The sequence below is a fragment of the Trachinotus anak genome, unplaced genomic scaffold (assembly GCF_046630095.1).
Source record: "Trachinotus anak isolate AG129_WGS33_773 ecotype Australia unplaced genomic scaffold, CSIRO_AGI_Tana_v1 ptg000025l, whole genome shotgun sequence".
NCBI classification, from domain to species: Eukaryota; Metazoa; Chordata; class Actinopteri; order Carangiformes; family Carangidae; genus Trachinotus; species Trachinotus anak.
This window is the reverse complement of record NW_027273876.1, coordinates 19,177,605-19,201,580: the sequence shown is the minus strand read 5'-3', so window position 1 is coordinate 19,201,580 and position 23,976 is coordinate 19,177,605. Positions and strand designations below refer to the sequence as shown.

The 23,976-nt window shown below is 45.5% G+C and overlaps 1 protein-coding gene across 1 annotated transcript in view; it reads left to right on the top strand.

The window, feature by feature from the left end:
• Positions 1 to 22,211, top strand: part of fasn (fatty acid synthase) — a 33,926-nt gene extending 11,715 nt beyond the window's left edge. The window contains exons 6-42 of the mRNA XM_071462621.1: positions 380 to 502; positions 2,419 to 2,534; positions 2,658 to 2,792; positions 3,173 to 3,635; positions 4,190 to 4,377; positions 5,000 to 5,189; positions 5,351 to 5,445; positions 6,066 to 6,200; positions 6,486 to 6,689; positions 6,860 to 6,975; positions 7,100 to 7,275; positions 7,413 to 7,604; positions 7,718 to 7,798; positions 8,213 to 8,398; positions 8,543 to 8,722; positions 8,808 to 9,011; positions 9,508 to 9,824; positions 9,932 to 10,333; positions 10,470 to 10,634; positions 10,759 to 10,874; positions 11,217 to 11,371; positions 11,564 to 11,767; positions 11,876 to 12,026; positions 13,053 to 13,231; positions 13,419 to 13,538; positions 13,945 to 14,067; positions 14,404 to 14,627; positions 14,800 to 14,995; positions 15,106 to 15,257; positions 15,825 to 15,916; positions 16,001 to 16,395; positions 17,073 to 17,264; positions 17,386 to 17,613; positions 17,722 to 17,933; positions 18,250 to 18,348; positions 19,179 to 19,430; positions 20,853 to 22,211. Coding sequence (XP_071318722.1) covers positions 380 to 502; positions 2,419 to 2,534; positions 2,658 to 2,792; positions 3,173 to 3,635; positions 4,190 to 4,377; positions 5,000 to 5,189; positions 5,351 to 5,445; positions 6,066 to 6,200; positions 6,486 to 6,689; positions 6,860 to 6,975; positions 7,100 to 7,275; positions 7,413 to 7,604; positions 7,718 to 7,798; positions 8,213 to 8,398; positions 8,543 to 8,722; positions 8,808 to 9,011; positions 9,508 to 9,824; positions 9,932 to 10,333; positions 10,470 to 10,634; positions 10,759 to 10,874; positions 11,217 to 11,371; positions 11,564 to 11,767; positions 11,876 to 12,026; positions 13,053 to 13,231; positions 13,419 to 13,538; positions 13,945 to 14,067; positions 14,404 to 14,627; positions 14,800 to 14,995; positions 15,106 to 15,257; positions 15,825 to 15,916; positions 16,001 to 16,395; positions 17,073 to 17,264; positions 17,386 to 17,613; positions 17,722 to 17,933; positions 18,250 to 18,348; positions 19,179 to 19,430; positions 20,853 to 20,990 — 6,896 coding nt within the window. The 3' untranslated portion in view covers positions 20,991 to 22,211. The remainder of the gene's footprint in view (positions 1 to 379; positions 503 to 2,418; positions 2,535 to 2,657; positions 2,793 to 3,172; positions 3,636 to 4,189; positions 4,378 to 4,999; positions 5,190 to 5,350; positions 5,446 to 6,065; positions 6,201 to 6,485; positions 6,690 to 6,859; positions 6,976 to 7,099; positions 7,276 to 7,412; positions 7,605 to 7,717; positions 7,799 to 8,212; positions 8,399 to 8,542; positions 8,723 to 8,807; positions 9,012 to 9,507; positions 9,825 to 9,931; positions 10,334 to 10,469; positions 10,635 to 10,758; positions 10,875 to 11,216; positions 11,372 to 11,563; positions 11,768 to 11,875; positions 12,027 to 13,052; positions 13,232 to 13,418; positions 13,539 to 13,944; positions 14,068 to 14,403; positions 14,628 to 14,799; positions 14,996 to 15,105; positions 15,258 to 15,824; positions 15,917 to 16,000; positions 16,396 to 17,072; positions 17,265 to 17,385; positions 17,614 to 17,721; positions 17,934 to 18,249; positions 18,349 to 19,178; positions 19,431 to 20,852) is intronic.
• Positions 22,212 to 23,976: the final 1,765 nt, after the last annotated feature.

The window sequence follows — 23,976 nt, the reverse complement described above, 5'->3', positions numbered from 1 at the left end:
CTCACAGGGAGAATGCTTGCAGTACTGGACCTTGTGTGGCTGACTGATGATTTTTATCATTAGCAATAAATTAATAAATTATTTATGTATAAAACTGAGAAAAGCATCTTTTGATTGGAAAGGAAAATTTCATTCTTCCTTACGTCTTCTTTGAAATACTGTAATTTAATATCAGTGTTTTACACATCAGCATCTGTGTTTCTCATCTGCTCATCTTAAATCTTTAAGTGCTTTTCTCCATCATCGCTCTTTGCTTAGAATCTTAGAGTCATATTGATTTAACTGCACATTATATATTATTTACATCTGTTTATGCACTCTGTGTTTATATGTGTGTTTACCATTATAACTTTTATATTTCTATCATTCTGTTGGGCAGGAAATGGATACTGCCGCTCTGAGGCAGCTGTGGCTGTGCTGCTGACCAAGCGATCGGCGGCTAAAAGGGTGTACGCCACAGTGGTCAACGCTGGCAACAACACAGATGGATACAAAGAGCAAGGTGAGGAGGCACGCTGACAGCCTGCACCCAGTAAAAAGATTTCACTGACCCTGTAGAGACAGTCAGGTGAGAGGAGATGAAAGGTTCAAAGAAATCATCGCAACCTTGATTCTTAATGTGATGTTCTGCTTCAAATGCTTAAAATTAAGATAATAATAATTAAGTCAATTGTAACGTGTCATAAAATAGAGGAAAATGTCCATTGGCTGGTGTTGTCTTTCCTCCTCAACACCACTGATAACAAGACACTGTCTGTGTTTACTTTGTCTGTAGTTCCTCTGCTGCTGCTGTTCTGTCCAACACAGACACACCCCACAGCTGCTGTCAATCAAACATAGACACTCAGGATCGACCGATTCATTGGTTGGCCGATATATCGGGCTGATATTTGCGTTTTTTACGCGAATCGGCATCGGCCGATTTGCGCGTGTGTTCGCCAATGTTTTTTTCACGGCATGATTTACAGACAGGCATCCACGCGGGCAGCTCTGTGTTGCCGGAAGACCCTGCAGCACATGCAGACGCGCTACCCCCCCCCCACTGGAAGAGTGGTGAAAGTCGAAGCATCACTGGGGAGGCTGCTTTTGAACAACAGTTTTAAACTTTCAAATAGCCTCTAACTGTTAAACTTAGTTGAAATATTAGTAATGAAGTAATATTAGTTGTAATTTCAAAGTTGTCAATTCAGTTCCATGGTGTTTGTAGGAGTTTACCGAACGCCGGGCTGAGATGCGTGTCGTGTGTGTGTGTGTGTCTGTGTGCGCTCTCCTGGAGCAGAGCAGAGCAGAGCAGCAGCAACTGTGGGGCTATCAAAGGTCTTTAGCGTGTCCTAGAAGAACTTTAATGATGAGAGAAATGTTTTATATGTAGTACTAACTTGTGTCAGTGTTTCGTGAAAACGTGTTTAGAGCCGTTTGCTAATAGACACACCCCTCAGCTGATGTCAATCAAACACAGACATGCCCCTCCAGCAGCAGAGAGCAAAGGGAGAATTTCTTATAGTTCCCCAAAGATGATTATTTCTCTTCCTTTCATGAATAAATAACTAAAAACAATAAAATAAACTGACTACATAAATAAATTTAATAATTATTTTTGGTAGTACATGAGATGATTAGATGATATGGTGGTGTGGTGGAATGTAACAGTACATTGACTTAAGTATCGAGCTTAAGTACAATTTTGAGATACTTGTACTTTTTATTAATTAATTGTCATATCATGGTACTTTATGTTTCACTACATTTAATGCAGTGTTATTAAGAGGAAACTGTGGTTTAGTGCAGACTGTCTGACAATCACTTCCATCAGTAACAATAACATTCTGCTATATTTGGTTTATTGCTGAGATCTGGGAGCACAGTGACGTCACTAAAGCTGTCTGAAGGGGCAAGAAACATGACAGTCAGAGCCAATCTGTCGTAAACACCCATCACACTTTACAGACTGCTTTGACCTACTGTACTTACTGTAGTTGTGTACAGTGAAGGATTATTACCACCACAGGTGTGCTCCCTTTCAGTTTGGCCTACAGGGTGATGTAGATATTCTTGATGAACTGGTGGTTTGTTTACAACCTATTAGATCACCTGACTGCGTGTTGTTCTTGACCTGTGTTTAGTGATCTCACTATAATTACCTTGGCCAGAGATACTATATAATATATACTAGATAGATATTATAGATACTACATGCGGTCTATATCCTGGACAGAAAATTGGAAGAAGCTCAAAAAGCATCTTGTTCCACACATTCTTTCAATATCAAAGCTCAGTGACGGCAAACTACAAATTTCAGCTTTGAACAGAAATCTCAACTTGTGAAGGTCTGTGATGTGAATGTGTGAGTAGAGTAGCAGTTTCCCAGCAGTGACGGTACGGTCTGCTTCTACTTAAACTCTCCTCTTGGTCCCTCAGGTGTAACGTTTCCCTCAGGTGAGATGCAGCAGAGGCTGGTTCAGTCTCTCTACCAGGAGGCGAATATCACCCCAGAGCAGGTGGAGTACGTCGAAGCCCACGGCACCGGCACAAAGGTCAGTGCACGCAACACCTAAGTTTCAAGACATAAAAATTCATAAAAACATGCTGCTCATTTTTATTCTGAAAATGAAAATGTCACTTACTGGGTGTGTCCTACTTCTGCTCTTTACGTGCAGGTTGGGGACCCACAGGAAGTGAATGGCATTGTCAGTGTCTTCTGTAAATCAAAGCGAGAGCCTCTTCTTATCGGCTCCACCAAATCCAACATGGGCCACCCAGAACCAGCCTCTGGTCTGGCTGCTCTGGCAAAGGTGAGAATGACAGCACCTCTGTTATCGGCTGCTTTCAAGATTCAAAATGACCACATCCTTTTTCCTTTTGTAGCTTAGTGTTTATTGATATTTTCAGATGACTTCAGCAGTGGATCTGTGTATGTAACCCTGAACCACCCACCCTTTAGGCACCTCTGCACAGCAGCTATTTTCCTCAAAACCCCCTTAGTTGTCCTGCACATCTGCATCTGCACAGGAACACACGTCTTATTTAGGTTGAATAATCCTGTCGCTCCCCTCCCCCTCATTCAAACAGGGAACAAAGGACTTGATAATAAGCTACTGTAATTACTTCAGCCATAATAAAATTCTGCTTTTCACCTCTTGTTCTAATGCTTGTTTTAAATCCCTTTAAACAGGTGTTGCTGTCTTTGGAGCAAGGAGTCTGGGCTCCCAACCTGCACTTCAACAGCCCCAACACTGACATTCCCGCCCTCACTGACGGCCGGGTTCAAGTTGTTGACCGGCCTATTCCTGTGCGAGGAGGCATAGTAGGTGTCAACTCATTTGGATTCGGTGGTTCAAACGTTCACGTCATTCTTCGTCCCAATGAGAAAACAGCTGACGCCACTGCGCCACCGAGGACGCTTCCCAGGGTGCTTCAGGCCTGTGGCCGCACAGAGGCCGCAGTGACCACCATGCTCCAGAAAGGGAAGGAACATGCCACAGATGACAGCTTTCTGTCTCTGCTCAACGAGGTCTCGGGAGTTCCCACCACAAGCATGCCATACCGAGGCTACGCTCTGATTGGCTCTCAGAGTGATGTCATGGAAGTACAACAGGCGCAGGCCTCTGCCAGGCCGCTCTGGTACGTCTGTTCAGGTGAGTCATCAACACACTAACAAATGGGATGAAATTTCAGATTTTAGTTTGAGTGATTTACAGAACTGCCAGTTACCTCTTTTTATTATCTATGGAGCTTCTATAGGTTTTTCAGCAGAATGAAAACAGTTGACAGTTCAGTTTGTGGATTAGTCAGTGAATCTGGACATTGTCTCTGTTGCTGCTCGTGTTTTTTTAAATGTCATTTCCACCGCTGTGAGTAACACAAATAAAATACCATTTACCTGTGTTGTATTAGAGGAAGCACAAATTCTCAGAGACGTTATTGAAAAACCTGGACAAATAAAACCAAAATTATCTGCATGGAAAGATCCCGTCAGTGATAAGTGAGAAATTATGTAAACACTGTAATTTATCAATATTAGATTTGTCAACATTTTTGACATGTTCAGCTTTAAAGGTATTTAACATTGATACAAATGATCTCTTTAAAAAGAAAGAATGAAGATCCACAGTGGTTAAACATAGACGAGTCTTTTCAGTAACTGCTGTACTGCTGGATTCAGGTGTGTGACTGTTCATGGTGTTAACAGGTATGGGGACACAGTGGGCAGGTATGGGCCGCAGTCTCATGCAGCTGCACGACTTCAGAGAGTCCATCCTGCGGTCAGACGCAGCACTGAAGGACACCGGCCTGGTCGTGTCTCAACTGCTGATGGAGGCTGATGAAACCACCTTTGAAGACACCGTTCACGCCTTCGTCGGCCTCGCTGCCATACAGGTAGAGTGGAGATGTGATGTTGGAACTATGGCACGTATTAACTGAGGGCTAATTGGTATCATTTTCATGTGGACTATAGGTTGGGACCCTTCACCCAACGTGCTACTGTAAATATTTTGACTTGTATTTACGTGTTAGTTCTTTTTATGTAGTTTTCCCATGATTTATAGCCAAATGAGCAAATTTCCTATTCTTATATTTTTTCCTTTGTTCTGTCTTGTTCTTATTGGATTTTATAACCTTTATTTAACCAGGAAAACCTCATTGACATGACCTGAATAGGCAGAAATAACACTGAGTTACAACAACAACAAAACAGAATCAACATAAAAACAACCTAAGAGCCGTCCAAAGCCATAAAAAAATAGAAATAACTGAATGCATGCAGACACATGCAAATTCTAAAATAGCCCCAAACATCAGAGAGCAGCAGTGAGTTGAATTCACAGAGAGAAGTTCCCTGCAGGGAAAAAGCTGTTTTATGGTTCAGTGCTAACTTTGGGAACTGTTAAGAGCATAGTTGTCAGTGCATGTGGTCTGGGCGGAGGCAAGCTGACGTCATGCCACAGAAGTGGATTGTTTCATCACAAACCCCCATGTGTTCTGCGTCACCTTGTTGCAGATCGCTCAGATCGACCTGCTCACTAAGTTGGGTCTGCGGCCTGACGGCATTGTGGGACACTCAGTGGGAGAGCTGGCTTGCGGCTACGCTGACGGCTCCCTCAGCCACACTGAGGCCATCCTGGCTGCTTATTGGAGAGGCCGCTGCATCAAAGAGGCCAACCTTCCTCCAGGAGGCATGGCTGCAGTGGGTAAGAAAGAGAGAGCAGTGATTCTTTACCATGATTCAGCTGCTGGTTTCTTCTGCAGAGTGATTACAGAGGCCCAGTCACTCAGAATAATTTTGTTGTCATGTATTTATTTAGTTTTTATTGCACATGTCTTACCCTTTGGCTCGCTGTCTGTGTTGCAGGGTTGACCTGGAAGGAGTGTATGGCTCAGTGTCCTCAGGGAGTCGTCCCCGCCTGCCACAATGCCGAGGACACCGTGACCATCTCCGGTCCTCAGGTCAGACACTTTATCAGACTTTGTCTTTTACAGTTAACATAGAGAACATGAATTTTACACAGCATAACAACACTGCACACGTCTGGGAAGTCGGTGTTGCTTTTATAAGAATCTGTATTACTTGTGAAGTTGGGAATTTTTAGGAAAGTTATTTTGCAATGTGCATAAGACTTTTCATGAGCAGACTGTAAATGTTATCAGTGCTTTTTGCTGATTTTTTTTACAGTGGGAAAGTGCTGTTGTGAAAAATATTGCACATAGATAATCAAACAAGTCAGCAAACTCACAAGACTCTGACTTTTCAATTGAAATGTTAACTATTTTTTTCTGACAACAGGATTTAAATAAATTTAAAGACAACAGGAAGAGAAGGTGGGAGAAGAACATAGTAGTTGACCAACAGCTAGTTGTTAACTAATATAACAGCAACAACATGAAAGATGCTGAAAGGATATTCTTTACACTATGTAAAATTTATATCAGGTTGTACAAACTGTGTGATCTAATGTAAGCAAGGTTACATCGACTGGCAGCCATCTGGGGATCCAGCTGCAGGGTGACCTGACAGGAGTGTGTGTGTGTGTGTGTGTGTGTGTGTGTGTGTGTGTGTGTTTCATCAGGATGCGATCAGTAAATTTGTGTCTGAGCTGAAGGAGCAGGGAGTGTTTGCGAAAGAGGTGCGCAGCGCTGGCGTTGCTTTCCATTCCTACTACATGGCCTCCATCGCTCCCACCCTGCTAGCTGCTCTGAAGAAGGTACGTAGCTCTGCTGTGTTTCACCAGTGAAGCTGGGACAGCTCAGTAGACTGAGGAACACATTCCCACTGCTGTTTTTTGCTGTACTAATGTATGAAATACATTATTTTATGGATTATGAAAGTTTTGGCTACTTTATCTCCAAAACCTTTGTTATACCAGGCTCATAGGGATGTCAGATTATTAGCATTATTACAGTGGCCTCATGCACATGAGTTCAGTTTTAATATAGTCTTTGGTGTGTTTGAATTTAACAACTAATATAAAGTGTGGTCCTGTGTGTAGGTGATTAAGGAGCCGCGGCAGCGTACGTCCCGCTGGGTGAGCACCAGCATCCCTCAGTCTGAGTGGGACTCTCCTCTGGCTCTGTACAGCTCGGCCGACTACCACGTCAACAACCTGGTGAGCCCCGTGCTGTTCCAGGAGGGTCTCAGTCTGGTTCCTGAAAACGCCGTGGTGGTGGAGATAGCGCCTCACGCTCTGCTGCAGGTACGCACTCTACCCACTGTATCATCACTGTTTGAGGCCTTTTACTCTCATTTACTTTACTTTTTTATTTCAAAACTGATTCTATATGGCGATGAGGTTCTGTGGTTTAAGAAAGTCTGGGAACCAGTTTATTATGATCTTCAGATTTTTCATACATGTTTTCTCCACAGGCCATCCTAAAGCGCAGCCTGAAGCACACGTGTTCCATCCTCCCCTTGATGAAGAGAAGCCATGCCAACAACCTGGAGTTCTTCCTCTCACACATCGGCAAAATCTACATGAACGGGTCAGTAAATACCTTGCTCTGTCTGGGGATTTGGGGGGGATTTGTCGGTCCTGATGGTGGTGTAAGATCTTGTAAGCAGTCTCTGATGGCTAATCTTAGAATTCATTTTGATGCACCTCTGTAGCATCAATGTGGACAGTAACAGCCTCTGCCCAGCTGTGAAGTACCCTGTGCCGGTTGGGACCCCTTTGATCTCCCCCTTGGTGAACTGGGACCATGCCCAGACCTGGGATGTCCCCAAGGTCGAGGATTTCTCCTCTGGTTCAGGAGGATCCAATTCTGCCACAGTCTATAACATCGGTAAGAAATGCACATCTGGATTAAACTCAGCTCAGCATCTGCTTTCTTTTGTCATATTAAGAAAAAAACATTCAACTCTGTTTTATTATTTGTTTCAACGCCTTGTTCTGTGTCCATACCTCTTTGACCAACAACAGAAATAAACCCAGAGTCCCCAGACTATTACCTGATTGGACATTGCATTGATGGGCGTGTCCTCTACCCGGCAACGGGTTACCTGGTGCTGGCCTGGCGCACCTTTTTGAGAAGTCTGGGGGCCGTCATGGAAAACACCCCTGTAACTTTTGAGGACGTCACCATCCACAGAGCCACCATCCTACCAAAGGCCGGTGAGAGAAGAGCAGCATCTGTGACGTCATGACTGATGAACTGCTAGACTTCCTGCTCAATGTTCATCCGTTTTTGCCTCTCTGTCTTCTCTCCTCACCTCTCCTCCTCTCAGGCTCTGTCCAGTTGGAGGTGCGTCTCATGCCTGCCACCAACAGGTTTGAGGTCTCAGAGAATGGAAACCTGGCAGTCAGTGGTAGGTAGTTTTTTTTTTTTTTTTTTTTTTTTTGGGGTCAGTTTTTGAACAGGGCTGTTTCTGGACAATTTGGTACCAGACATTCACTGTCTGAGTTCTCCAGGATATAAAATTTATTTTGCAGAAAAGCTGTGAAACTGTTGCTTCAGACATTTCTGATTCTGCGAGGATGTGCACACGCAGAGCACAGAGGATCTCTTTTCTCATTATTTTATACCTTGTAACAAAGAAGTAATCTCAGCAGAGGTGATGAAATGTAAATTGAGGCTAAACAAACAGTAACACGCCGAAGCCATAAACCGTCTTCTATCTGATCTATGTTTTTTTTTCTTCTAAAACCAATTTACATTAAGACAGCTGGTTAGACCATAGACAACAACAGAGAAAATGAAAATGTCCTCGTGTTATTCTCAGGTAAGGTGAGCCTTCTGGAGGACGCAGCCCTCGACTCATTCCGCAGTCAGATAAGTCAGCGAGCTGCCAACAACGACAGTGACCCCAAAATGAAGCTGACGGCTCATGATATCTACAAAGAGCTGCGCCTGCGCGGCTATGACTACAAGAAGACCTTCCAAGGCATCTTAGAGTCCAACAACGCAGGTAACGGGTGTGTGTGTGTGGTTTTAAGTATTACATCTGTCATTGTGGGTTAGTTAAAAGACAATAGTTTCACTATATCCCAGCTCTAAGTAGCGATCTGTGTTTTTGCTTATTGGCCACTGTCATGTGATTGGCTGTTTCCAGGAGACAGCGGGAAGCTGCAGTGGACAGGAAACTGGGTCACCTTCCTGGACACCATGCTGCAGATGATCGTGGTCGGGCTGTCAGGTCGCAGCCTGCGTTTGCCGACCAGAATCCGCTCAGTGTGTGTTGATCCCACCATCCATAAGGAGAAGATCTGCGAGTACGCTGATGGAAAACAAGGTGTGTGTTATTTATGTGTGTATGTTTACCGAACATGTTGACTTTCTGAGAATATTAAACTCCCCATTTCTCTAATTTCCCCCAGCTGTGGATGTCCATGTGAACCGTTGCCTTGACAACATTGTTGCCGGTGGAGTCCAGATCTGCGGTCTGCACGCCACTGTGGCCCCACGTCGGCAGCAGCAGCAGAGCCCCCCCACCCTGGAGGAGTTTGTGTTTGTTCCCTATGTGGAGACAGAGTGCCTGACAGCCAACGGGAAACTTGCAGAGCAGCTGAGGCTCTGCAAAGGTGAACAGATAAACCCTCTGTCGTATCTGTGGCTTCATCACTTCAGCTGACTGTTTATAATTTGTCTGCAGTTTTTCTTTTTTTTTGACTGTGAACTTTTATGTGACAACAAATACCAAAGTAGCCCATTAGTGTTGTCTTTCAGATTAACCAGTATTATTTGGCTAAAATAAAAGTGTCTAAACTAAGAATCTAATTAAATTAGTGATAATAGTATTAAAAGTAGTTGTCAAAAATAGTCTCTTGACTATTCTCTGTATTGCTGTCGATAAAAGAACATGATTTGTAGCTGGAATATCTTTATTCTTTGTTTTATTATTTTCTCTATTTTGAAAACCTCTAAATTGTTCTGTGGAGCATTCAAACATTATTTCTATTGCATTAAGAGAAAGTATTGCATTTATTTAAATCCTAAAAACAAAAAAGCTCATTTTCTTTTTTGTTTCATCTGTCTCCACATGTCTTTCTAACCCCTCATTCCACTCTCTCCATTCAGGTTTAATCCACAGACTGCAGCGGAAGTTGGCCCCTCATGGTGTCAAGCTCTCCATCCCCGGGCTACAGGGGGAGGCAGACAGCCCTGTTCCCAGCCCCGAGCCCTCCCAGCCCGGTCTGGTGCGGCTGCTGTCCCTGCTCTGCAGCCTGGAGCTGAACGGGAACCTTCACTCTGAGCTGGAGCAGACGGTGGAGAAGGAGCGGGCGTGTCTGCTGCAGGACAGCCTGCTTCAGGGCCTGCTGGACAACCCCGCCCTCAGACACTGCCTGGACACCACCATGGAAAACAGCATGCCCGGCAAGATCAAAGTCCTGGAGGTAAGACTGAGAACCAGATAAAAGTCTAATAGAAGCATCAGGCAGATTTCATCCAGTTGCAGATGCATTCAGTCCTCACCCCTTTTCACTTCTCTGACCCCTCCCAGGCCTTCTCCAACGATGGCCAGCTCTTCTCTCGTGTGGTACCCCTCCTCAACATCCAGCCCATGCTGCATGTGGACTACACCGCCACGGCGACCAACCTGGATCTTCTGACCCCCCACCAAGCCACCCTGGAGGAGCTGGCGGTCACTCCAGCTCAGTGGGATCCTCTGACGGGCCCAGCTCCTGGAGGCATGGCAGGAGGGGCAGACCTGGTGGTGTGTAACCACGCCTGGGGCCCTCTAAGGATGGACCCCAGGCTGCTGGTGGATAATCTGTCTTCTGGGGCCAAACAGGGAGGGTTTGTTCTCCTGCACACCCTGCTGAAGGGAGATACTCTGGGGGAAACAGTTGCCTTCCTCTCCAGCATGGCTCAGAGCAGCAGCCAGCAGGGACTCCTCACACAGGTCAGTCAAGAATTCACTTAACCTGACCTTCAATTTTTATTTTTCTAAAGATAGTTAGTTAGTTTAAAAGAAGCATTACTTTATCCACCTGCATGATTTTAACCCATAACTCATGTTGTTTCCCTCCTCTCCAAAGGCCGAGTGGGAGAAGGTGTTCTCTGAGGCCTCCCTCAGCCTGGTGGCAGTCAGGAAGTCTTTTTACGGCTCGGTCCTCTTTCTTTGTCGCTGTCCCTCCCCAAGCAAAGAGCCCGTTTTCCTTCCTGTGGACAACACGGACTACAAGTGGGTGGACACGCTGAAGGTGGGTTCCTCATCTGTCTGTGTGTGTCTGCTTTTTGAAATATCCAACAGTGGCCTGCAATTCAGCCATCTTCAGGTGTCACATCAGTCACAACTGTGAGTAACAGTGTGGATCTGTCTGGCAGGCAATGATGGCAGAGTCCTCAGACTCTCCAGTGTGGCTGACTGCCTCTCAGGCCAACTGTGGCATTGTGGGAATGGTCAACTGTCTACGGCAGGAGCCTGGTGGCAACCGGATACGGTAGGACACGTCCTCTATCACACCTATACCCTGTACTGGTGTCACAGAACCAGGATTTTGGCCTACGAGAAACTGTAGTTGCTAATTGAAATGTGAAGTAGTGTAGTAAACAGTAAAGTCATAATGCCATATGCCGTAATGATTTATGGGATTTGCAGCATTGAGTAGTAAATATTAGTGTCAACCTGTGTATTGTAGCAACACAGATCACACGATTCTCATCACCATTCATTTAGTACATAGGTATTGTCTCAGATTTTAGATATTGATACATGTTTTGGTTGATGGTGTTGGTCCCTTTTTTAATGTCCTTTTCCTGGTTTTCTCCCTCCCTGTCTCCAGCTGTGCATTTGTGTCTAATCTAGACGAGTCTTCAGCGGCGCCAAGCCTTCAGCAGACCCATAAGTCCATGCAGTCTGTGCTGGAGGGGGATCTGGTTATGAACGTGTTCAGAGATGGACGTTGGGGTGTCTTCAGACACCAGCTCATCACTCGTGGTACCAAAATATAAAAATATCTCTTATTCTGATTCTGGTTCTGATATGATTCCGACACTGGTTTTCACCACAACATTATATTTAGTTTACATATGTATTAAAAAACGGTACAGCAGTGGTTATCTGTAAGAAACCTTCAGCATGCATTTTACAGCCGTTCACACTGAAGTGTTTGTGTGTTTTCTGTTCCAGATCTGAATGAAGAGTTGACAGAAGTGGCCTACGTCAACGTGTTGACTCGAGGTGACCTGTCGTCTCTGCGATGGATCGCCTCCCCGCCCTCTCACTCTGAGGCCAGCAACCCCAACGTGCAGCGGTGTCGTGTCTACTACAGCTCGCTCAACTTCAGAGACATCATGCTCGCCACTGGCAAACTGCCACCAGACGCCATTCCAGGTGTGTGCAGGAGACAGTTGTTACAGCAGAGTACACTAAAACACAAAAACAGCTGTCATCAAGCTCCCACAAGCACCTAACTTCTCCTCTTCATCGTACATGGTGTAGGGGACCTAGCTCTGCAGCAGTGCATGTTGGGTATGGAGTTTTCCGGCCGTGACCCCAGTGGTCGGCGTGTGATGGGGCTGCTACCTGCTAAAGGCCTGGCAACAAGTGTGGACGCCGACAAACGCTTCCTGTGGGATGTTCCCTCCAGCTGGTCAGTGTCACAGTTTTATGTTTGTGTGTGTGTGTGTGTGTGACTCTTTGCTTCCATCTCTTCCTCATATCTCAGCTGAGCCACAGTCGTGAGGATGCAGGAGCTGTATTTATCAAGTAGGATACTCTTAACGCTATCAGCATCATTATGAGGAGACAACAAATTACTCATGTTGCACAGCAACTCAACTTTCACCAGTCACAATTTAACAGAAGAACACCTGGTGCTTGTTGACCACTGCTCCGACAACAGACATGTTCAGCATCAGACGGATTTATTGCTAAAAGAGCAGAGCGGACAGAGAAATAAAAACAAATAAAATATTCTAAGTAAAACCTACAGTCTAATCAGTGAACGACCACTGTTACAGGAGGTCTAACATCCGGATCCGAAAAACAAGAAAAGAGGAGAAAAAGAAAATCCTTCAGGCTTGTGACGAGGAGATTAACAATTTTTCAAAGAACATTTTTATGATTGAGATTGTATACAGAATATTTTTGCTGAACATAACGTTAGAGCAGTTGTCGGTGCTGCCATTCCTGTTTCCACAGACAGCTTTCACAGCATTAATATGATAGTAAAGCTATTTACACAACAGCCCAGCTCTTTCTTCTATCCCACTTCAGATCAGTTTCAGATTGAAGGCATTTTGCTGTAGGATCAACCTGTAGTTCCTCACTCTAAGCTCCTGGGAGCCTCCTCTCTCCTCATCCCATCCAAGACACATTGAAGGGATTGGAGCATCCTTGATGATGGTCAGGGTCAGGGGCAGGAGGACAGAGAGACAGCAGATGGCGGAATGAGAATTATCAGAGTAGAAAGCACCTTTTAAAGCATGTTGTGCTTCTGGTCACATGTGTATTGTTGGTGTGACAGTTTAGATTAGAGCAGGCATTTACAAAGAAGATATCCTGCAGTTGTAATGATGCTGTCCTCTCAAAGTCTCTGGATGGTGCAATGAGATAATTCACACTATGTAATGGTAGATTACACACCTAATATGTTTGTCTGTGTGTGTGTGTGCAGGACACTGGAGCAGGCAGCCTCAGTGCCCGTGGTCTACGCCACAGCTTACTACTCCCTGGTGGTGCGCGGCAGGCTCCGCAACGGAGAGTCAGTTCTCATCCACTCAGGGTCAGGGGGCGTCGGCCAGGCCGCCATCGCCATAGCACTCAGCAAGAAATGCAAAGTGTTCACTACAGTCGGTTAGTGTTTAACACCCACAGACTCACTGATTCACTGTTGTATATTATTTATTTCACATTTGTATTTACATACTCTTGAAAAAAAATACTAACTAACTAAATCATAATTATGATATAGTGTCTAATATTTGCTAGAGTATTATAAATTGTTACGTCTTTAACACTTTGTTTGTGTGTGGTGTCACAGGCTCCACAGAGAAGCGGGCCTACCTGCAGGAGAGGTTCCCTCAGCTCTCAGCAGACTCCTTCGCAAACTCCAGAGACACCACCTTTGAACAGCACATCTTGCTCCACACACAGGGCAAAGGTCAGCGCCTCCCACTGTACCAACAAGTTTGACTTAACATTATTTTAACACATTTTCTCTGAAATATTTATCTTGAAACAAAGGCATTTACGGGGTTGTGAAACCAACACATTCTGGAAATAAATGTAATAACATTGTTTACATTTAGTTTCTTACTAGTTGCTACAAAGGCTGACGATTAAAAGTCCAGTTTAGTTTAAATTGGTTCAACATATCCACAGTGCTCAGATTAGCATATGAGATACAGCAACATAAATATGTGTATACATGCACAGCTTTGCAGTGTTTTAGAGCTCAGTAAGAAACAAGCAGTTACACTTTCAGATTACAGCACTGTCGCACAGAGTGCACTTTTTGTGACACGTATTGTGTTGTGTGTGTGTTTGTGTGTGTGTGTGTGTTTCAGGTGTGGATGTGGTGCTGAACTCTCTGGCTGAGGAGAAGCTGCAGGCCAGTATCCGCTGCCTCGCCCGACATGGACGATTCCTGGAGATCGGCAAATTCGACCTGTCCAACAACTCTCCACTGGGTCAGTGATGACACAGCAACAATTATTCCTTTCATTTCAGAAGCAACCTCACAGATATATGTAAAGGGGGCAATTACAGAAATTAGACTTGCTCACATTATATATTCCACTTGATAATTAGTTGCCTGGAATAGATTGAACAGGGAACAGTAGAACAATATTTCTGCTGTTTGAATTTCTAATGTTGTAACAGGGTGATAACATTTGCTTGTTGTTGCTCTTCTGGTCCATTAAGCTTCTCTGTTTCATCACATTTACTTCTGTGGTTCAGTCTGAGTCAGCCTGAGTTGCTGCTGTCTCTCTCTGAGCAGTGTCTTGTTGTTGGGATCTCTGCAGGCATGGCTCTTTTCCTGAAGAACGTAGCGTTCCACGGCATCCTGCTGGACGCTCTCTTTGAGGAGGGTAACCGAGAGTGGGAGGAAGTGTCCCAGCTGCTGAAGGAAGGCATTGTAGGAGGTGTAGTTCAGCCTCTAAAGACGACCGTGTTTGAGAGGGACCGGGTGGAGGAGGCTTTCAGATACATGGCACAGGGCAAGCACATTGGCAAAGTCCTCCTGCAGGTGAGTGTCAGCTCTGACCTTTAGCCTGAAATCAATGGGAGCAGACTATGAATTATAAATGATGGATCAAGCTTTCGTGACGTGTTAGAACATAAGTAAAAACAGTAAAATCACAGGTGGATAAACCTGAACTATCCAGATGCTTCAGGTGATAAACATCCTCTCACTGCAGGTCTGTCATGAGGAGAAGGGTTCAGCAGTCCAAGCTGCTTCCCCGGTTCCAGCTATCTGCCGCACTTTCTGTGTCCCCTCCCACTCTTACATCATCACCGGTGGACTGGGGGGCTTCGGTCTGGAGCTCGCTCAGTGGCTGATGGAGCGAGGAGCACGCAAACTGGTGCTGACGTCCAGATCAGGCATCAGGAACGGTAAAGCACAATGACACAAGGCTGCTCAAAGTGCTGCTTGTTGCTACCACATGAATCATGTGCTGCTGTAACTACTTTTTTCTCACAGTTTACTTTGTACCTGTTGCTAGGATACCAGGCGAAGCGAGTGCGTGAATGGCAGAGTCAAAACGTAGAGGTGCTCGTGTCCACCAGTGATGTCAGCACGCTCGAGGGAACAGAGAGACTCATTGCTGAGGCCGGAACACTGGGCCCAGTGGGCGGCGTCTTCCACCTAGCCATGGTAACACAACAAGCTAGCTCATCATCAGTCCCCTTTAACCCCGCCTACTTTTCAGGTCACCAGGAACGTGTAAATCCAACATCATAAACTGTTGTTGTTGTTAATGTAGAAAATACTGGCTGTAAAAACTATTTACAATTTTTTTTTAAGTATGTAAAATCCAGAGCTGTTCAACTATAACAGCTGTAGCCCAGCTGCTGGTTAGCTCATAGCTAAACTTTATTGATATGTTTTGCTTTTGCTTCTTGGACATTGATCAGTTTGTCTTCTTCTAACAGAGATGTGAAAAATGAGAAGTTCCTCTGTGAAAAATAAATAGTTGAAAAACAGTGTGTTAGCAGTGTAAACAGATCCAATATTCACCCAGATCAAAACAGACACCAGTAAGTTATTTCCATACCAAGTTAGCATCATGTGTCTGTGGTCTTGTGATTGTGTTGTTGTTGGCTTTTCTGTTTATGACTTCATTGTGTTAGGACCTCTGTGGTGTCACCGCTTCTCCTTTTAAACTCTCAGTGATTCCACTTTGATCTAAACTCATGAACATGTTGGATTTGTCATCATCAGGTGTTGAAAGACGGCATGTTGGAGAATCTGACGCCTCAGCACTTCATTGATGTCAACAAACCTAAATACGACGGCACCATGCACCTGGACAGGTGAGGCACACACTCAGTTATCCTTCTGTTCCTGCTGTTTGCTTCTCTCTGGATCCTGATGCACTCCTTCCATTCCCTCCCCAGGGTGACAAGAAAGCTGTGTCCAGAGCTCAAGTACTTTGTGGCCTTCTCCTCGGTCAGTTGTGGGCGTGGCAACGCCGGCCAAAGTAACTATGGTTATGCTAACTCAACCATGGAGCGCATGTGCGAAAAGCGCTGCTACGACGGCCTGCCTGGATTGGCAGTTCAGTGGGGCGCCATCGGCGATGTGGGCGTGGTGCTGGAGACGATGGGTGGGAACGACACAGTGATTGGCGGCACCCTGCCACAGCGAATCGCATCCTGCATGGAGGTGCTGGACCTCTTCCTGTGCCAGCGGCAGCCAGTGATGTCCAGCTTCGTGCTGGCGGAGAGGACGGTGGTGAAGAGCGAGGCAGGAAGCCAGAGGGACCTGGTGGATGCTGTAGCTCACATTCTGGGTAAGAGCAGAGACACAACATCACTCCCACCACTTCAGACGAGGTGTAATCATTCCTATCATCTGTGATGGCCTCTGCTCTGCCTGTGCAACCTCGATTGTAAAAGCACAACAATGTCATCAAACAACATGAATGTAACTCAGGAAAAGCACAGCTGCGGATGGATGAGATATGGATGGACGTCATGTCTGCGTCAAAAAGCTGAACTTTTGAATGTGCAGGCGATTTGGCATTTGACATTAATTCATTTCAATGTGCTCGAAGGATTAAAAGTGACACCTCTCTGGGATCTATCATAAACAACTTAATTATATCTAAAACCACAAGGAAGATTTTAGATTTTCTTTCCTGGAAGAGAATGATTTTTTTACTAATTAAAGGGAAAGACAGATTGAGTTCCTCAAATTCAGGGTTTAAGCAGCAGTTGATTTCCACAGGAACTGAAAGTTAACAGAGAAAAGATACAAATTCAAAGATTGACCTTGATGTTAAGAATCAATAAATAATAATCACAATTAATTGTAAAAAAAAATTTCTTTACATTTTTTTCTCCAGCCCTTAATTATAGTTTTAGATCATCATTATTATTATTATTATTATTTAAATTGCTTTTTGTCGATCAAAGAAAGACACGTTTTCTTATCTGCCTCTTTTCTTCTTTTCTTCCTCCACCTCAGGTGTGCGGGACGTGAACAGCCTGAATGCCGACGCCTCATTGGCTGACTTGGGTCTGGACTCCTTGATGGGCGTGGAGGTTCGCCAGACTCTGGAGCGCGACTATGACATCGTAATGGCCATGAGGGAGATCCGCCAGCTCACCATCAACAAGCTGCGAGAGCTGTCCAACAACAAGCCAGGAGGATCGAATGGTATCATTAACAGCTACGACTGAACATGTTCTTTCTCAGCACTCAGCTTTTTAAAACATGCTGCTACACTCACAACAGAAAGAGTACAAGATTTTTGTCTCTGCTACTTCCACCTGTCCAGAATCTCACCCCGCCACAGCTAAGAGGGACGGCATTCGCTCTCTGCTGGACTCTGATCTGACCCAGCTGTTGGTCAACCCCAACGGCCCCACGGTGACGCCACTCAACAAAGTCCAGAGCCAGGAGAGGCCGCTGTTCCTAATCCATCCCATTGAGGGCTCCATCGCCGCCTTTAAGACGCTCGCATCCAAGCTCAGTGTGCCTTGCTACGGCCTGCAGTGCACCAAAGGTATTCTACACACAGACAGACAAAAACATGAGTGTGAGGATTTTTACTGAACTGATCACACTGTGTCCAGCCAGGCTCGTCTTATTCTGTCCCTCCTCCTCCCCCTAGCTGCTCCTCTGGACAGCATCCAGTCCCTGGCAGCCTACTACGTCACCTGCATCAGGCAGGTTCAGCCAGACGGGCCGTATCGAATCGCCGGCTACTCCTTCGGTGCCTGTGTGGCGTTTGAAATGTGCTCTCAGCTGCAGACCCAGAACCAGTCTGTGGAGTATCTCTTCCTGTTCGACGGATCACACTCCTATGTGGCAGCATACACGCAGGTTAGATACACATACACAAGAGTCAGTGAAGTCACAATATGATCGATTTTAATGACGATTAACTTTTCTTGTTCCTCTGGAGACATGTGGAACACAGAATGTGGTCAATTTATTTGTCTCATTTCGCATTAGAGAGTTTTAAACAGCCTAACATGAGTTAAGGGATGAGTTAGGGGACGAGTTGAGGGATCATGAGGGATCATAAATAAACCAAATACTCTGCTGAATTTAAAAAGTGAATATGTGCATTTACCAATGTAGTTTGGGGATTAAAGTGAAATTAGAGGCTGATGATTAACTAGTGTTTGTTTTCCAGAGCTACAGAGCCAAGCTGACACCAGGGAAAGAGTCTGAAGCTGAAACTGAAGCCTTGTGTGCCTTCATCCAGCAGTTCACTGGCATCGAGTACAACAAGGTAAGTTACACACACACACACACACACACACACACATTTTCATCAGTCCCAGTATTCAGTCGAGTCTGAGCATTCATTCATCATCAGAGCATTAGGTGGTGTGTAAAACATCAAAAACTGAGTATTGTGGAGGTTTCAGCCAAAGTTTTGAGTGGTGATGTCCAACAAGAATAGAAAAGGTGAATTTCCTCGTGTGGGAGCAGCTGCCTGGTGACACCTCGCCTCAACAATGAGACTTCACAGACTATGTGATGTCACTTCTACACCTAAATTAAGGAAGTTGTTTGAACCCAAACTCTGATGTTGACCCTCGACCCTGCAGAAGGAATCTGTCATTTCTTAATCAGCACTGAAGTCATGAAAAAACAGCTGAATAAACTGGTGCTGTTTACGTTTTCAGCCACAACTAGAAAAGCTCTCAGAGACCTCTGACCTCTGACAGTGTTTAACAACATACACAAGACTTCAGAGGAAAGAATGCTAAACCATAGTAGATGATCTGGATCTGCAACAAAATTCTTCCCTGGTCCATGACCCCTCCCTCCAACAAGTTGTGTACAGATCAGTTCAGTGCTTTTTGTGTAATCGTGCAGATAAATTGAACAGATAAATGAGATATTAGAGAAAAATTGCAGTGATAGATAAATGGGGCATTTTAAGAAGAGTCGTACAGAACAGAGTATGTTGCAGATGACAGGTGGACAGGAGTGAGACATGGTCAGGTGTGTTACATGACGGTGGCTCTGTCCTTGCTCTTCTCTGTCGCTACATGTTGCTTCAACCAGTAAATTCCTCCTCCGCTCTCCTGCCTCCTCCCTCTGACTCTGCAGCTTCTGGAGACTCTGCTCCCGCTCTCCGACCTGGAGGCCCGCGTCAACGTGGCGGTGGACCTGATCACCTCCAGCCACAAGAACATCAGCCGAGACTCGCTGCACTTCGCCGCCACAACCTTCTACTACAAACTAAAGGCTGCCGACGGCTACGTGCCTGCGACAACATACCATGGCAACGTGACGCTACTGCGCGCCAAAACCAGCAGCGAATACGAACAGAACCTGGGAGCTGACTACAAGCTCAGCGAGGTAACATATACGTGGACTGACACACATTTGCACAGGGTCAAGGGTCAAGGTCACTGTGACCTCACAAAACACATTTTCTTTGGCATGACTCATGAATTTAATTCAATTCAATTCAATTTTATTTGTATAGCGCCAAATCATAATATACATTATCTCAAGGCACTTTACAGGGTAAGGTCAAGACCTTACTTTGTTACAGAGAAAAACCCAACAGTTCCCACAACGAGCAAGCGCTTGGCGACAGGGGGGAGGAAAAACTCCCTTTTAACAGGAAGAAACCTCCAACAGAACCGGGCTCAGGGTGGGCGGCCGTCTGCCTCGACCGGTTGGGTTTAGGGGAAGATAGAAAGAGGGGGAGGGGGAGGAGAGGGGAGAGAAGAGAGAGAGACCAGGAACAGCTGTGTCGGTAATGGCGTTATTAATAATAAAGACAGGTAATAGTAATAGTAAAGATGAGTAGTGGTTGAATTTATTTGCTAATTATGACAAGAACAGGATAAAAGTGATGATTTTATATCCTTAAAGTCAAAGGTCAACTTCACTGTGACATCACAATGTTTTGCAAATACACTCAATACATTTTATCAAAGTTCACTCAAAGTCTTCGCTACATATTCTTTGAGTCTGGTCAGACAGGGATGTAAACAGTCGACCTGTTCTTCTAGCTTCTGTGTTTACACTCAGCCTGTCCCTGGACCAGCATGTGGTCCAGGCCCGGCCTCATCAGGTCCTTGTTAGTCCAGCTTCTGCACTCACAGACTGAGACAGCCCACATCAATAAGTGTATTGATGATTTCACCGTTATTTACACCAGAGGCAGCTGCTACTGTCACACTGCCCACCCTCACCCTGTTACAGCTGTGTGGTGGTAATTACTTTTGTTCTGGTGTTGAAATGTCTCTTTGACGCTGCAGTGACTTCAACAAGAAGCAACATATTGTTTCCCTCCATTTGTGTGGAAATGACACTGAACTTGAACTTGATTGTATCCTCAGCTGGGGCTACGTAAGACTCGTATCTATAGAGTTCATCTTTCAGCACCATAATCCCCTCTGGACTCTCATGTGACCAAACATCTCTGTGACCTCGTGACGTCACACACTCACTCCCCGTCCTTCAGGATTTATTCATCAGTAGTAGTTTTTTTTCTGTGATGTATCTTTTGATCTGAAAAACTACAGATTTGTTCACCAGGTGACTTTAACACCTCGTCTTCACGCTGTGGTTGAGGACTATCGTGGGCGGGGGCTGTTTTGGTTGTTTTGGCTTTGCTGTGTAGGCAGAGCCCTTAAATCAGAGACATTTTTTAAATCAGAGTTTTTAAAAAAATCTTATTCTAATTGTTATTGTTGTATGAAAAATGAATCTTTGAATCTGTCTCAACTTAAATTCTGACTGAGTTCTGTCTGTGTCATCCTGCAGGTTTGCGATGGCAAAGTGTCGGTCCACGTCATAGAGGGAGACCACCGGACCTTCCTGGAAGGAGAGGGGGTGGAGTCCATCAGCAGCATCATCCACAGCTCACTGGCTGAGCCGCGGGTCACGGCGAGGGAGGGCTAGATCTGCCCTGCCCCAGCCACACCCTCCACCTTCACACTAATTCCATAACATTCCCAAAACAGGCCTCTTCCTCCAGTTAGTTCACAGCGTAGGTTTAACTTATAGAATAAGTTAAACAGGATGTAATCAGTCTTTGGACGTAGCATGTTTACACTGTGTGCCATTTTTCCCTAATATCCCCAAAGCACCTTATTCCTTCTTACTGCACCTTCTCAAATCTCATTGGTCATGTAGACACTCTCTAACCTATCAGAGCTCCTGGCTGGTATCTTCTTATTGGGTAGATGAATCTGCTGTCACACTGGATGACCTCCCCACTGAGGTTTCAACAGGACATCATGAAAAGACAATTTTGAATTCTGAAATTCTCTGACGCCCTGAAACTGTGCATGTTTGTGACCTCACCACTATCAAACTGTTCAACGGTTATTACCACAGGCCACCTCGGTCCGTGAGTGAATCAGTTGTTTCTGTGATTTTTTTTTTCTGCAGCTTCAATGCAACAAATGTGCAAATCGTGTTTCTCTGGCTCTGCCTTTCAGTACGTTAACAGCCAGCTGGCCAGTGCCATGTAGGTGATGCGTAACCTCTCCTCCTCAATGTTATTACCTTCATCCTGCTGTACTTCAAAGATTAACCTGACTGATGTTGACCTGTTGATGAAATAACACACTGATCACGCTGAAAGGCAAACAGGAAGCGTAGACATCTGACTTTTGAGTTTAGTGGTTGCAAACAGATGTGGGACGTCTGTGAGAACACGAGGTTCTGATGGAGGAAACCAGTGACAGTTAACAGTGTTTTACCCGTAGTGATGTACTCAGTAGGTTTGTTACATAAATGTCTCCCTTAATTTTTCTTTTATGTTGTAAATGACTAGTGAAGCACCTGTTGTATATGGACATAACTGATCTGAACAGCAGGCCCCTGAGCGGCAGTGGGGGGGGCTGTCCCCCCCTCTGTCCTGGGATCTTTGCTGAGCTGTCTCTGACTCCCATGACCTCACCTGCTTTCATAACCCAGCGAGCAGTCCCACAGACCGCCGGTCAGCCGGACTCCTGAGGCCTCCGCTCTGGTCAGTGAAGGGTCCAGTGACTGGAGGCCAATGTGGCGATGGATTGCAATGAAAAGGAGAAGGAAGTGACAGTATATGCTTCTCTCTTGTATTGTAATATTGCCAGTATGTATTGTTACGACTAATAAAAGCATCTCACTAAGTAATTTATGACTATTTTGTTTTTTTTCCCCTTAAATTCATGATGTGAACGACAGATATATTCACTCTAAAAACAAAAAAACAGTTTGGAGAAGAATAAAAAGAAAAATGAAGTTATAATATTTTGTTATGATTCAATTTCAATAAACAGACTGAAAGAAGGAAAAGAGTTGTGGATACATAGTGGGAGGTGATATCTGAAGGATCTGAAATATACATATGTCAACAATGATACACATCAGAATCAGAATCAGAATCAGTTTTATTGCCAAGTATGTTTTCACATACAAGGAATTTTTTCTGGTGATTGGTGCAATTGATCAGCAACAGTGGGGCTCTCTAGCCTTGTTGATGAGGCTAATAGCAGATGGGAAGAAGCTGTTTTTGTGGCGAGAGGTTTTGGTCCTGAAGGACCGCAGCCTCCTGCCAGAGGGGAGTGTCTCAAAGAGTTTGTGTCCAGGGTGGGAGGAGTCAGCTACAATCTTCCCTGCACGCCTCAGAGTCCTTGAGGTGTACAGGTCCTGGAGGGATGGAAGATTGCAGCCAATCACCTTCTCCGCAGAGTGGATGATATGCTGCAGTCTGTTATTGTCCCTCTCCGTGGCAGCAGCGTACCAGATGGTGATGGAGGAGGTGAGGATGGACTCAATGATGGAGGTGTAGAAGTTCACCATCATAGTCCTTGGCAGGTTGAACTTCTTCAACTGCCTCAGGAAATACATCCTCTGCTGAGCTTTTTTGATGAGGGAGCTGATGTTTAGCTCCCATTTGAGATCCTGTGTGATGGTGGTTCCCAAGAAGCGAAAATGCTCCACGGTAGCCACGGGGGAGTCACACAGGGAGATGGGGGTGGGTGGGGCTGGGCTCTTCCTGAAGTCCACTATCATCTCCACTGTCTTCAGAGCGTTAAGCTCTAGGTTTTTCTGCCTGCACCAGGTCACCAGACGGTCAGTCTCCCACCTGTAGGCAGACTCATCGCCATCAGAGATGAGTCCAATGAGAGTGGTGTCGTCTGCAAACTTCAGGAGCTTGACAGACTGATGGCTGGAGGTGCAGGTGTTGGTGTACAGGGAGAAGAGCAGAGGAGAAAGAACGCAGCCTTGCGGGGATCCAGTGCTGATGGTCTGGGAGTCAGACACGTGCTTTCCTAGCTTCACGTGCTGCCTCCTGTCAGACAGGAAGTCGGTGATCCACCTGCAGGTGGAGTCAGGCACGCTCAGCTGGGAGAGCTTGTCATGCAGCAGAGCCGGGATGATGGTGTTGAAGGCAGAGCTGAAGTCCACAAACAGGATCCTGGCATAGGTCCCTGAGGAGTCCAGGTGCTGGAGGATGAAGTGGAGAGCCATGTTGACGGCGTCGTCTACAGACCTGTTGGCTCTGTAGGCGAACTGCAGGGGGTCCAGGAGTGGGTCAGTGATGGATTTGAGATGGGACAGGACAAGGCGCTCAAATGATTTCATGACCACAGAGGTCAGGGCAATGGGTCTATAGTCATTTAGTCCTGTGGGCCTTGGTTTTTTGGGGACAGGGATGATGGTGGAGGATTTGAAGCAGGCTGGCACGTGGCAGGTCTCCAGTGAGGTGTTGAAGATGTCTGTGAACACTGGAGACAGCTGATCAGCACAGTGCTTCAGGGATGATGGAGAGACAGAGTCAGGACCGGCTGCTTTGCGGGGGTTCTGCTTCTTAAAAAGCCTGTTGACATCTCTCTCCAGGATAGAGAGAGACGTTCCTTTGGTAGAGGAGGAGGGGGGTTCTGATGTGGCTCTG